Raw genomic sequence first — 13,142 nt, forward strand, 5'->3', positions numbered from 1 at the left:
CCAGGTCTCCCGCATTGCAGGCAGATTCCTTACCAGCTGAGCCACAAGGGAAGCCCAAGAATACTGGAGTGGGACATCTTTTTTGGGTGTTAGTTCTAGAAGGTCTTGCAGGTCTTCATAGAACTGTTCAACTTCAGCTTCTTCAGCATTACTGATCGGGGCATAGACTTGGATATTGAATACTGTGATATTGAATAATCCAGCATTATTGGAAGCCGAAACTCCCCTACCCTTCAATTGTTACAACATATTTGAATTTATTTCCTCAAAATACATAGCTAATAGATTAGGCTTCCCTGGTGGCTCAGATGGTAAAGAATCCCCCTGCAATGCGGGGGTCTTGGGTTGGGAAGATCCCCTGGAGGAGGGCATGGCAACCCACTCCAGTGTTCTTGCATAGAGAATCCCATGGACACGAGAGCCTGGCAGACTACAGTCCATGGATTCGCAAAGAGTCGGACACAACTGAATGACTAAGCACAGCACAGTAGATTTAGCTATGTTTAATACATTTAGCTAATATTTATCTCCCTCCATCAAAAAAATAGCATCTATAATGTTAGTAGGATTTTATTTCTCTTTGTTTCTGACACCAGGGGTTCCCAACATGCACCACCATTGTTATATTTTTAATATATTTTAAAATCTGTCAGTTCAGATGTGTTGTACATGGTGTTTTTGACCTTGGCTGAGATTGTTCTGTGAGGTTTGCTTATTAGCTAATTTGACTTAGTGATCAAACTGTGCAGTACTGTGTCTATTCTGGATTTTTAAAGTTTTTTATTATGTATCATATCAAATTTACCACTGTATGAGTGGAAATTAAGACCTAATGTAGTTTTTATATGTTGTAATATTTCTTCAAGTAAATCTTTCCTACAAACACACACATAAAATCCTTGATAAGAACCAGAGCAAAAACATTGATTTTTCAGGGGTTTTTAAACAGAGGTGTGGGAGCAGTGGCTGATAAGAAATGGGCTTGTGTAGGACAGAAGTTTGGTTTTGGTGTTGAAAGAACTGTTTTACCTAATATTTATACTGTGCTATTTGCTCAGATTGAGATCATGCAATCTGGCCCTGGCTCACTGCTGCTCTGTAATCTTGATATGTTTGAAATGACATGGAATCTGAATATATAAAACATTTCTATGTCAGACTTTCTTACTTGTGAACTCAGGATGATGCTATCTTTCCTGTCTGCCTTTCTGGGCCCTTTTCAGTAGATTAGATGTAAAAACACTTTGAAGAGTGTAACTCTAATACAAGATGAAAGGGGCTGTATACAGTTTCCACCTGCCCTCTATGCTGAGACAAACCAGTGACATTGTGTGTGAGAAAAAGATTTAGTTAAGATACTTATGACCTGTTCTATTTATGTAGTAGATAAATTAAAAGGAATCATTATTATAATTCTGTTAAGCATAGAGTCTCCACTTATAACTCTCAAGGTCCCAAGAAAGGGTGGGTTTTGAACATTGTGGTAAGTAGAAGTGAGTTTGGTTTCCATAGGGATGGAAAGGTTGAGGTCAGAGACAAGGACTTGCAATATTATTTTAAGCTCCTAAAATGTTAGCACCTACTTTGCATTCCTCTTCATGGTCCCTGCCCTGGGGGACCCCTTCACTTTGAGGAATGTGGAATTGTTTAAAAATGCATCCACTTTGGGGCTTCCCTGGTGGTCCAGTGGTAAAGAATCCACCTGCCAATGCAAGGGACACAGATTTAATCCCTGTTCTGGGAAGAACCCACATGCCACGCGGCAACTAAGCCCGGTGTGCTGTAACTACTCAGCCTGCGTGCCTAGAGCCTGTGCTCCGCAGCTGCGACTAGAGAAAGCTACACACAGCAGCAAAGACCCACCACAGCCAAAAACAAACCAAAAAATGAAATAAATCTTTTTAAAAATTGCAACCACTGTAGTATGTGGAGCAAAAGGAAGCTCAGGGTGACCCTGCCCCTGGTTGATGGGAAAAGATGTCTGCCTAGCGTCAGTACTCTTTAATTACGCAAAATTTATTGAGAAAGAAAAATGTTGAGAGATAGGGTGAAGGAATAGGAAAGACGGAGGGCAGAGAAGGATGGGTAATGGCATGGAGAGGAAAGATAGGATATTAGGGCTTCTGGTCTGACAGGCAGAGAAAGATGTCATTAGCAGTTGCCTGGGGAAGACACTAAATTGAGTCCATTAGTGTGGAGGATTTTTGCTGCCTGAGTCAGGTCAAGAAGCCAGGGCATAGGCTGCTAGATCTTGTTGCAGAAAGACTGATTTCGACAGCATATAATTTGCATCCTGGTTCCGTGGGAGAAGAGGTTCATGGATGGGCACATGTTCTCACAGCCCTGAACCATGAATTGAAGTTTTCCACCTGAAAGAAGCAGAAACAGACTGTAAAGAGCACAGAGCTTCCTTGTTGAATCTTACTTTCATCATGGTCCCCAGAGTCCTTGCATAGGCATGACCAAGTCCTCCAACTTGCATATTCTTTCTCCCCTCCCCTTCTACCTGCTTCTTCTGGGCTGTTTCCCCATCAGTTGCCTACGCTTTCTAGTGAGGGACCAGACAAACCACAAGAGAAGTCAGGCAATGGGGTTCACAGGATAAAGTAACCAAGATCCCTTCCCTTATTTGAGGGATAAGGACTGAATACGGGCTTTCCAGGTTGCACTATGGTAAAGAACCCGCCTGCCAATGCAGGAGACACAGGAGATGCAAGTTCGATCCTTGGGTCGGGAAGATCCCCTGGAGTAGGAAATAGCAACTCACTCCAGTATTCTTGCCTGGAGAATCCCATGGACAGAGGAGCCTGGTGGGCTACATTCCCTGGGGTCACAAAGTGCTGAACACCTCTGAGCAACCGAGCACAAAGGACTGAGTGTAAGGGTGGAGGGGTGTCGGAATACACTCAGGCCTGGCAACTTGTGAACACAGACTAGTGGACAACTGTTGACTATTTAATTCATTTATTCAATACTTACTAAATGCTTGCCATGGACTAGGCATTGTGCTAAGTGCTAGGAATATATAGCCATGAACAAGATAGACACATCCTGAGTTTGCAGTCAATGTCCCACTGGCTCAAGGGGCAACTCACACATTAATAGGAAGAGACAATCTCCTTGTCTTCTTTTAAGACATCGGAGGCCTTTGGGGAAGGGCCTCTCCCTCAATAGCTGGAATTCTACTCTTGATTCTTGTAAGAATTGAGGTCCTCTTGAATCTCTAAGCTTCTAGGGAATCCCAGCTTGATCCCTCCTCCAGCCCCTGCCACCCTAACCACCCCCTCCCCCATCAGTACTCAAGCTAGCTGATGAATTCTCTGTCAAAGACCAGCCCATGAAGTCCCCACATACCTTCAAAGATCTTCTTTAACATGCACTGCTGGGAATTCTGAGTGGAGCAGACTCCCTCTCCACGAAGACATTTCCCTTGGTCATTCATATAAGAGCATGTGTGGCAGCTTAATGGTGGGCCTGAAAAATTTAAGATCAGCCTGATGAAATAACCCTGTGATCCAGGTGTGTAGCCTTGAGTCACACATCTGGGAAGGGATGATGGACAATAAGTAGAACCATTTAGTAGGTCTGAGAAAGCATCTTTTCCCTTCCATACCAGAGAAAATGACTTCATCCTTACTGCTTCATCTATGATATTCATTGCTGATGAATCCCACCTTTCTCCCTCCAGTACTGACTTTAATTCATAGCCCAGTGGCTTCCTGGGCATTGATCATTAGATGCCCTTCTGCTGTGTCTAACTCAATAGGAGCGATGGAACTTTTCACATGACATTCATACTCCTCACGATATTCTCAGTTATCCACAAGGCACAGACACTTGCAGTAAAATTTGTCTGATTAATAAGCTGTGTTAAGGACTTCCCTGGTGATCCAGTGGTTAAGACTCCTTCCAGTACAGGGGGAGGGGAGGGTTCAATCCCTGGTTGGGGAGCTAAGAACCCACATGCCTCAAGGCCAGAAGATCAAAACATAAAACAGAAGCAGTACTGTAAAATTCAATAAAGACTTTTTAAATAGTATGCATCAAAAGTAAATAACAAAGAAAAGAGAAATTGCTTTAAAAAAAAAAAAAACTACGTTGGAATGTTCTAATGTTGCAAACCTGGTAAAGTGTTTGTATCAATTTGCTACTCTAAAATTCACCTCAATCAGGGCAGTTTGTCACAAAGGGCAGAGCCTCTCTGAAATGACTCAATATTGCCTATTTCCACTGGCAATTTCCTAATTAAGGAAGCATAAAGTGGAAAGAATATGGGCTAATCTTAGCTTTGCTTCTTTCTAGCCAGATGAGGTAAACCTCACTCTCTCTCCTGAAAATTTGGAATACTGCTACTTACACAAATGGGGTGAACAGAAAGTGTTTATGTCTAGTAATAACTTGAGACGATAACCTTAAATCTTGTTTTTCTTCCTGAACAAACCCTTGTAAGAGCCAAAGAGCTGCAGTTGTCCTGGGAACTTATTTCTGTATCTTGCAGACAAAAGTGTTGGCATGCTTTACTTTCCAATGATAAAATAAACGGTCACATATTGAGGTCTAGAGAAGTCATTTTGGCTTATACATGAGTTAACTTGAATTTTTTGCTAACTACAATAGCTTCTTTGTGGCCTATCAAACATACATTGTACATCTCTTTTAATTAGTAAAGAAAATGTCACATTGACAAGAAGTTAAAAGTTCATATTAAAAATAAAGATTAAATACCCTTCTTTCTGGGACACTGATTCAAGTCCTCCACTGATGATTAAACTCCCTTTCCAGGTGGGGAGCCCAAACTGTACGTGCTGTACGTGTATGAACTGGTCTGTTGTGTTTTTTTAAAACCGCGAAGAAATATAACCCTGACTTGTTCAATATGCCTTGTCTGGACGAGATATAAAACTGCCAAAAACTGCTTCTCCAGGGCCGTTTCTCAGACTAATCTGCGAAGCCAACTAGTCCTCAGTTTGGCTCAAATAAAACTTTTCTATTATTAATGATTGTTTATTATTTCCACTGACATCATGTTCAGACAAAAAAAGCCCAGAGCTACCTGTCTGGTGCTAGCCATGTTGTTGGAGGATTTGCAAAGATTTTAACATAGTTTGTGAATAGGCTGATTTAGCCTGAAGCTCACCAAGGTTGTCTTCCATGAGCCCCTTCTTCCAGTGGAGCTGTGGGCATTCATTTTCCTAATTTCTAATGTGGAATGAAGTTGCAGGGACAGCTGGCAGTTTGTATTTTGTTTTTCTTAAAGAGGGCCCTCTGAACTGTTTAGCCTTCAAAAGCCCCACAACACCTGAATTCTGCCTCTGGGGATTATTGCAAAGAAATGTAAAGAGATTCTTTGAGAGAGTTGTTCGTTCTGTCTGAACTGTTCTTTCTTCTGAATGTCTTAAAACTGGCTTTCTTGATGTGTCACCTACTTCCCCCCGCAAGTCAAGGAAGGGTACCCATGCAAATACGACTCACCTGAGAAGGTGCTTGAAGGTGGGAGTTCTGAGGGCTGTTCCGCTGATGATTCGGCTGAGACCTGTTCGGCTGAGATCGGTTCAACTGCAGACTGTTCTCCTGCAGGTTTATCACTTGCAACCTGTTCGTTTGTGGGCTGTTCACCTACGGCCTGTTCACCGACAGACTGTTCGCCTAGAGGCTGCTCACCTATAGGTTGTTCCACAGAAAGTTGTTCACCGGGAGTGTGCTCATTCAGAGTGTGCTCACCTGCAGCAGCCTCCCCTGGAGCATGCTCAACCGCAGTAGCGTGATCAACTGGAGTGGGCCCACTTGCGTGTTCAACTGCCAAGGGCTCACCGGAAGCGTGTTGGGCTGCGGCGGTCTCACTTGAGCCACGCTCACTCAAAGTGTTGTCGATTGAAGAAGTCTCATATAAAGCCTCATCCAAAGGGTTTGCAAGTGAAAAGTAGTCACTTGAGAGTTGCTGAACTGATGCTTGATGATCCATAGAGCCAAGAAACTCATCAGATTGAGCTGATGCTGCTGGGGTGGAGAAGTAATAGAAGAGAGATGGTGAGGGTGAGAGAGGATGCCCTGGTAAGGCGTCCTTTCCTATGAAGCAAGGCTCATGTTGTGGGAGCGCTGGGTTTCTGGGGGTCTGGTCAAGCACCTGAAGATACTGCAGAGGCTGGAGGCAGTCAACCGATTGCTCGAGGGACCGTGAAGGCCAGGGGTGTTAAGGAACTGCAGAGGCTACCTTTGTGATTGAAGGGAAGAATTTTAAGATCCGCAGTATTTGTGTGGATCTGTGTACCCTGAGTGGGCACAGGGCACCAAAAGCACCTGTGCCTCCCTGACAAAGACAGCATCAGGAAATCAACATCCCATCGTTCATGTAACCAGAATTCCACCGCTCGCCTCCCTCCAGTTCCCCTGTGGGTGAAAGGTCGGAATGGAGATACAACGGAGAGAGACTCTGCAGTGTTTCAGCAACTGAGTAATTCTAGCTGAAACCAAGGGCGGAAGATTTTAAACTCCAAACAAAATGATTTTGAAACTAGAGAGGACAAATATATAATGAGGCCACGAAAATTACCAGAAGGGATTAAGACCTTTATTTGGCAAGTTCATGTTTTTTCCCACACCCAATCCCCTATCCATGTGGTTGGGAACCGAAAACCAAGTTGCCATGAATTATTAAGATAAAAATATGATATACTTCTATATCTCTGCATTGAGACTCCTTTTGATGTACCATTTACTCCTACTTCATGGAGTTGTCATGAGTCTTCAATAAGATAAATTGTGAAGTGCCTAGTCCATTGCTGAAGTGCTCAATTAACTTTAATTTTTCCTTCTCCTGACCTTGCATTTGGAATTCCAAAACTCTTAGCTGGTCACTCTCTTCTGACTTGTCTCTCCTACATTTAATCCAGTTTATCAATGACCGTCAGACGAATACTCCTTAAGTACAGCTTTTATTTTATTAAGTGTAGCATCATGCAGACAATTTGATTATTACTCTTTTTTAAATTATTATTACTCTTTGAGTAACTGATTTAGGCTGAATAACCTAGAAGAGGGTGGGGAATAGACTTTAATGATGAGTATTTATTAATCCTATCAAAAAGCTGAGAGGAATGTAATATAGTCAGTATAATCCTGATTATAATCCTGTAAGAATTTATGTGTGTGTGTGTGTATCTTGAATGATTTGAAGTCCTTATAACCAATGACTTTCAAAAGACTAACATTAGAATATGTTGATAAAGGAAAGATAAGATAGACTAAGGCTTTTGCATAAGTGCTCAGTTGTGTACACTCTTTGCAACCCTGTGCATCTGCCAGGCTCCTCTGCCCATGGGATTTTTCCAGGCAAGAATACTGGAGTGGGTTGCCATTTCCTCTTCCAGAAGATCTTCCTGACCCAGGGATAGAACCTGCATCTCCTGCATTGGTAGGTGGGCATTCTTTACTGCTGTGCCACCTGGGAAATCTGACTAAGGCTTTTAGGAGTTTTTAATTTTAAAAAGTTGTTACAGAAATACTACCTGCTTGACTGATTCTTCAAAAGTGAACAGAAGTTTCAACAAAGAGATTTTTAATACAAAAAAAAAGAGGCTTGAAAAAGCACACTCCTTTCTTAGTCATTCTTATCATTTATGACTCACTGCCTCACCAAGTGGCTAGCACATACTACCATCTGGTATGTAGCTTGTTTCTGAGTCAATTTTTGAAAACCGAAGAGGGCAAAAGACAAAATCTCAGAGAACCAACATTACAGAAAACACTCTCATTTAATGGAGAGCTAGAAACTCATGGCCTCTGGCTTCTGCAGGAGGAAGAAGGGAATAGAGCTCACCCTGAATGGGCATCCTGAGAGAGGAGAAACAGATGACTGAACAGATAGACCAGAACCGGGAAGGGGAGGCTTCTAGGATCTCTGGCCCCGGGACGACTTTCAGGCATACCTCACTCCTTTCTCCTGTGTCTTTCCTTCTACCTTAAGTACACGAGGATCTCACACACTCAGTTCACTGGGGCAAACCTTCCCAGACTTCCAGAACCCTAGACCTGTCTTCTCATTTCACAGAGCATCAGGTACAACGTCAAGTGGCTGAAAGTATTAGGAATGAGCTGTGCCAAGCTAGTCTGTGATGGTGAAGCCATTAACTAGGGGGAATCAACCGATTCAGCAACTCTCAGAGTTGAACTTGTTCAGCCACTCCTGCTTCAGATTGGTCTGGGTAACTAAGATACTGGTCTTCGTTCTTCAAGGGCCTTAAACAGGCCTCTTCCATGTCCACCTGGAACCAAGAGAGAGGACTCACCTCTGGCAGATCCAAGGAAACACAGACTCACTAGTAGAAGGAAATTCTTCATCTGGATTTTGGGCAAGAGGGGACCCTGGTGTGGGGCACCCAAGAGCAGTGAAGAAAACCTGTGAGCGGAGGCTTCCAGTGCCGAGCCACAGAGTCTGCAAATTCTAGAACCTCAGAAACAATCCATGATTCCTCACAATGGGTTGTGCTGATCAGGTGCCTGATCCGGCATGTTGACGCTCTGGCAACCCCCAGCAAACCATACTGTGAGGGCTGATATGCCCCGTGCCTGGCACTTTATTGTGGCTCTCTGCCTTTTCTTTAAAAAATCAAGTTGCCAAAATAACATATATACTCTCTGTAATAAATTTTAAAAGCCATCTACTCGCTTTTTAAAGTGTTCATGACAGTGAGGTGTGATTAGCTGGTTATTTTTTTATTTGGTTCTCTGTATGAGCCCTTTTATTTGGGTCGGGGGCCTCAGAAGGCTGATCTCTATTGAGCTGATCACCTTGAAGGCTGGTTGGGTTTGGCTTCAGATTGTGTTCAGCCAGTGGAAGACTGGAGAAGGGAACACACACACAGATTGAGACTGAAGTATTTATTCCTTCTATTACCTTCCTACCACAGTTCAGACGCTGGCTGGGTCTTGACAGGACAGTTTCTGTTCAGTGTCTCTCCTCATGGTTCCGGTTCTCCACCAGGCTGTGGGAGCATGGCTTCCTTCCCCTCCCCGCTGAGGCCTAAGGAGGATGATGATTTCTTACTGTTGCTAAACCTGGATGCCCCAACTTTATTTTTCTTGTTTCCTTAATCCTGCTCACTTCTGTCAATCATCTTTTCATAAAGGTCCATATCAATCATGGTTTCGGCAGGAAACAGATGGCAAACTCAGATGGGTGACAGGAGAATGTACCTGATATGGACATGGAAAAGGGATCTCCAGCCTCGAGCTGACTGCTGAAAAGATGGGTGCAGCGAAGCGTCTACCTGGTATTTCACTGGAACTTTCGGAAGACGGGGCCGCCCAGGTGGTGCTAGTGGTAAAGAAGCCACCTGCCAGTGCAGGAGACGTAGGAGACGTGGGTTTGATCCCTGGGTCGGGAAGATCCCCTGGAGGAGGGCATAGTAACCCACTCCAGTATTCTTGCCTGGAGAATCCCATGGACAGAGGAGCCTGGAGGGCTACAGACACGACTGGTGGCAGAGGTCTACCTAGCCCCCATCTCCTCCCTCTTCCTTGCCCACCTCTCTTGGACCCTTCATTACGTATACCACAGAATGCTGGATCTAGAATAGACGTATTTGTCACTCTTATAATTACTGAATGCTCTTCTCCCCCATTAGGCTTTAAGCTCTATGAAAGTGGTGTTTCAGTCTGTCTTGATCACTGTTGTGTCCTTGCTACCTGAGAGCATGCTGACACACAACAGGTGTTTAATACTGCGTAGGCCAAAAAGTTCACTTGGGTTGTCCATAAGCTGTTATGGAAAAACCAGAATGAACTTTTTGGCCACCCCAATAGATTTTTTTTCCTGCATGAAGGAATGAATCAGTTGCCTTTTCTCTACATCATGCAAAGAAATAGAGGAAAACAACAGAATGGGAAAGACTAGAGATCTCATCAAGAAAATTAGAGATACCAAGAGAACATTTCATGCAAAGATGGGCTCGATAAAGGACAGAAATGGTATGGACCTAACAGAAGCAGAAGATATTAAGAAGAGGTGGCAAGAATACACAGAAGAACTGTACAAAAACAGCTTCATGACCCAGATAATCACGATGGTGTGATCACTCACCTAGAGCCAGACATCCTGGAATGTAAAGTCAAGTGGGCCTTAGAAAGCATCACTACGAACAAAGCTAGTGGAGGTGATGGAATTCCAGTTGAGCTATTCCAAATCCTGAAAGATGATGCTGTGAAAGTGCTGCATTCAATATGCCAGCAAATTTGGAAAACTCAGCAGTGGCCACAGGACTGGAAAAGGTCAGTTTTCATTCCAATCCCAAAGGAAGGCAATGCCAAAGAATGTTCAAACTACCACACAGTTGCACTCATCTCATATGCTAGTAAAGTAATGCTCAAAATTCTCCAAGCCAGGCTTCAGCAGTATGTGAACTGTGAACTTCCAGATTCTCAAGCTGGTTTTAGAAAAGGCAGAGGAACCAGAGATCAAATTGCCAACATTCGCTGGCTCATTGAAAAAGCAGAGAGTTCCAGAAAAACATCTATTTCTGCTTTATTGACTATGCCAAAGCCTTTGACTGTGTGGACCACAATAAACTGTGGAAAATTCTTCAAGAGATGGGAATACCAGACCACCTGACCTGCCTCTTGAGAATCTATATGCAGGTCAGGAAGCAACAGTTAGAACTGGACATGGAACAACAGACTGGTTCCAAATAGGAAAAGGAGTACGTCAAGGCTGTATATTGTCACCTTGCTTATTTAACTTATATGCAGAGTACATCATGAGAAATGCTGGACTGGAAGAAACACAAGCTGGAATCAAGATTTCCGGGAGAAATATCAATCACCTCAGATATGCAGATGACACCACCCTAATGGCAGAAAGTGAAGAGGAACTCAAAAGCCTCTTGATGAAAGTGAAAGAGGAGAGTGAAAAAGTTGGCTTAAAGCTCAACATTCAGAAAACGAAGATCATGGCATCTGGTCCCATCACTTCATGGGAAATAGATGGGGAAACAGTGGAAACAGTGTCAGAGTTTATTTTGGGGGGCTTCAAAATCACTGCAAATGGTAACTGCAGCCATGAAATTAAAAGACGCTTACTCCTTGGAAGGAAAGTTATGACCTACCTAGATAGCATATTAAAAAGCAGAGATATTACTTTGCCAACAAAGGTCTGTCTAGTCAAGGTTATGGTTTTTCCTGTGGTCATGTATGGATGTGAGAGTTGGACTGTGAAGAAAGCTGAGTGCCGAAAAATTGATGCTTTTGAACTGTGGTGTTGGAGAAGACTCTTGAGAGTCCCTTAGGCTGCAAGAGAACCAACCAGTCCATCCTAAAGGAAATCAGTCCTGGGTGTTCATTGGAAGGACTGATGCTAAAGCTGAAACTCCAGTACTTTGGCCACCTTATGCGAAGAGTTGACTCATTGGAAAAGACTCTGATGCTGGGAGGGACTGGGGGCAGGAGGAGAAGGGGACGACAGAGGATGAGATGGCTGGATGGCATCACCAACTTGATGGACGTGAGTTTGAGTGAACTCTGGGAGTTGGTGATGGACAGGCAGGCCTGGCGTGCTGTGATCATGGGGTCTCAAAGAGTCGGACACGACTGAGCGACTGAACTGAACTGAACTGAACTGAGAGTGGGCTGGGTGAAGATTCTGGTCAGTTGGAGAAAGCAGGACCTCAGGGGTCAGAGGTTGCAGAGGCCTACCCTACTTGGCTGGAGTTGGAGGACAAAACTGAGGATTCTCAGGTCTTTTGCTTCATCTGGGGAGTCCTACCGCCAGGGGAAGCCATCAAGACTGTGCAGCATCTGTCCCAACATTTCCTTCCTCTGTCTTGTCTTTCTGTCCCTCCCCTTTCCTTCCTCCACCTTCATCCCAAGCTCCATCCCGAGCCACATCCATTGCTATTGTTCAGTCGCTAAGAGATGTCTGACTCTTTGCGACCCCATGGACTGCAGCACACCAGGCTTCCCTGTCCTTCACAGTCTCCCAGAGTTTGCTCAAACTCATGTCCATTGAGTCGGTGATGCCATCCAACCATCTCATCCCCTGTCACCCCTCTTCTCCTCCTGCCCTCAATCTTTCCCAGCATCAGGGTCTTTTCTAATAAGTCAGCTGTTTGCATTAGGTAGCCAAAGTGTTGGAGCTTCAGCTTCAGCATCAGTCCCTCCAATGAATACTCAGGGTTGATTTTCTTTAGAATTGGGTGGTTTGATTTCCTTCCTGTCCAAGGGACTCTCTCAAGAGTCTTCTCATGGCTACATTCATACACGACTTCTAATTATTCTCTGAATACGCAATGCCCTCTGTATTTTTATGGTCCCCTCCCCCTTCTTGACATTGTACTTTTCCATCTCAACTTCCTGATAAGAATTAATTCTTAATCCATGTCAGTCACCACCTACCATTTGGAGACTCACCAGATCCACCAATCTGTTTCACAGACTCCTCTCTTTTTAGTTCAGGCCCATACATCTGAATACCAGCTGGAGTACCAGCTGGACACTTCCAGCTCAATATCCCAGAACACTTGAAACTCGGCATTTGTGATGCTGAATTTATCGTGTGCGCCGCCACTACTGAGCCTGTGCTCTAGAGCTGGAGAGCTGCAACTACTGAAGCCCGCCACAACCACTGAAGCCTGCCCACTTAGAGCCCCGTGCTCTGCAACAAGAGAAGCCGCCAGAAGGAGAAGCCCAGTGCACTGCAAGGGAGAGTAAGCACCCACTGGCGACAACCAGAGAAAAGCCTGTGCACAGCAACACAGACCCAGCACAGCCAAATATAAATATATAGATAAAATTATTTAAAAAAATTCAAAGCTAGTTAAAATGAGAGCAAAAGAAGCCAGGAAAGAACATGGCTTCTTCTGTAGAGCAGGTGGAGGTGAGCAGAGGCTGTGTGCAGGACATCAGACACTGGGTTTACTGCATCCTGAGGAAGCCCAGCTCTTCACCTCATCTCCCATTGGACTATAAACTTCATTCAGTTTTTATTATTAGGGGAATGAACTGTTGCAAAATGCTAAATGTTCTACCCTGATTGTACATGCTTAGATATATATGGCTCAAAACATGCTGTGGGCAACCAACACCTGACCCAGCCAAACAAAGAAATATAACCACAAAGAAAAACCAACCACCAACAACAACAAAAATAGGGG

At 44.0% G+C, this 13,142-nt stretch overlaps 1 protein-coding gene across 2 annotated transcripts; it reads right to left on the reverse strand.

The window, feature by feature from the left end:
- Nucleotides 1–1,984: 1,984 nt before the first annotated feature.
- Nucleotides 1,985–8,433, reverse strand: ACRV1 (acrosomal vesicle protein 1). Of its 2 annotated transcripts, none has more exons than XM_070782562.1 (4): nt 8,286–8,433; nt 5,473–5,994; nt 3,355–3,474; nt 1,985–2,369 (listed from the first exon to the last, which is right to left on the reverse strand). In XM_070782562.1, exons 1-4 carry the CDS (start codon nt 8,335–8,337, stop codon nt 2,245–2,247), a joined length of 819 nt encoding a protein of 272 aa, XP_070638663.1. In that variant the 5' UTR covers nt 8,338–8,433; the 3' UTR covers nt 1,985–2,244. The 2 variants fall into 2 exon arrangements, with proteins under 2 accessions (XP_070638663.1, XP_019810075.2); XM_019954516.2 differs by having other exon boundaries at nt 1,986–2,369; nt 5,473–5,997.
- Between the last annotated feature and the right edge of the window lie 4,709 nt (nt 8,434–13,142).

Source organism: Bos indicus, chromosome 29 (assembly GCF_029378745.1).
Source record: "Bos indicus isolate NIAB-ARS_2022 breed Sahiwal x Tharparkar chromosome 29, NIAB-ARS_B.indTharparkar_mat_pri_1.0, whole genome shotgun sequence".
Taxonomy (NCBI): Eukaryota; Metazoa; Chordata; class Mammalia; order Artiodactyla; family Bovidae; genus Bos; species Bos indicus.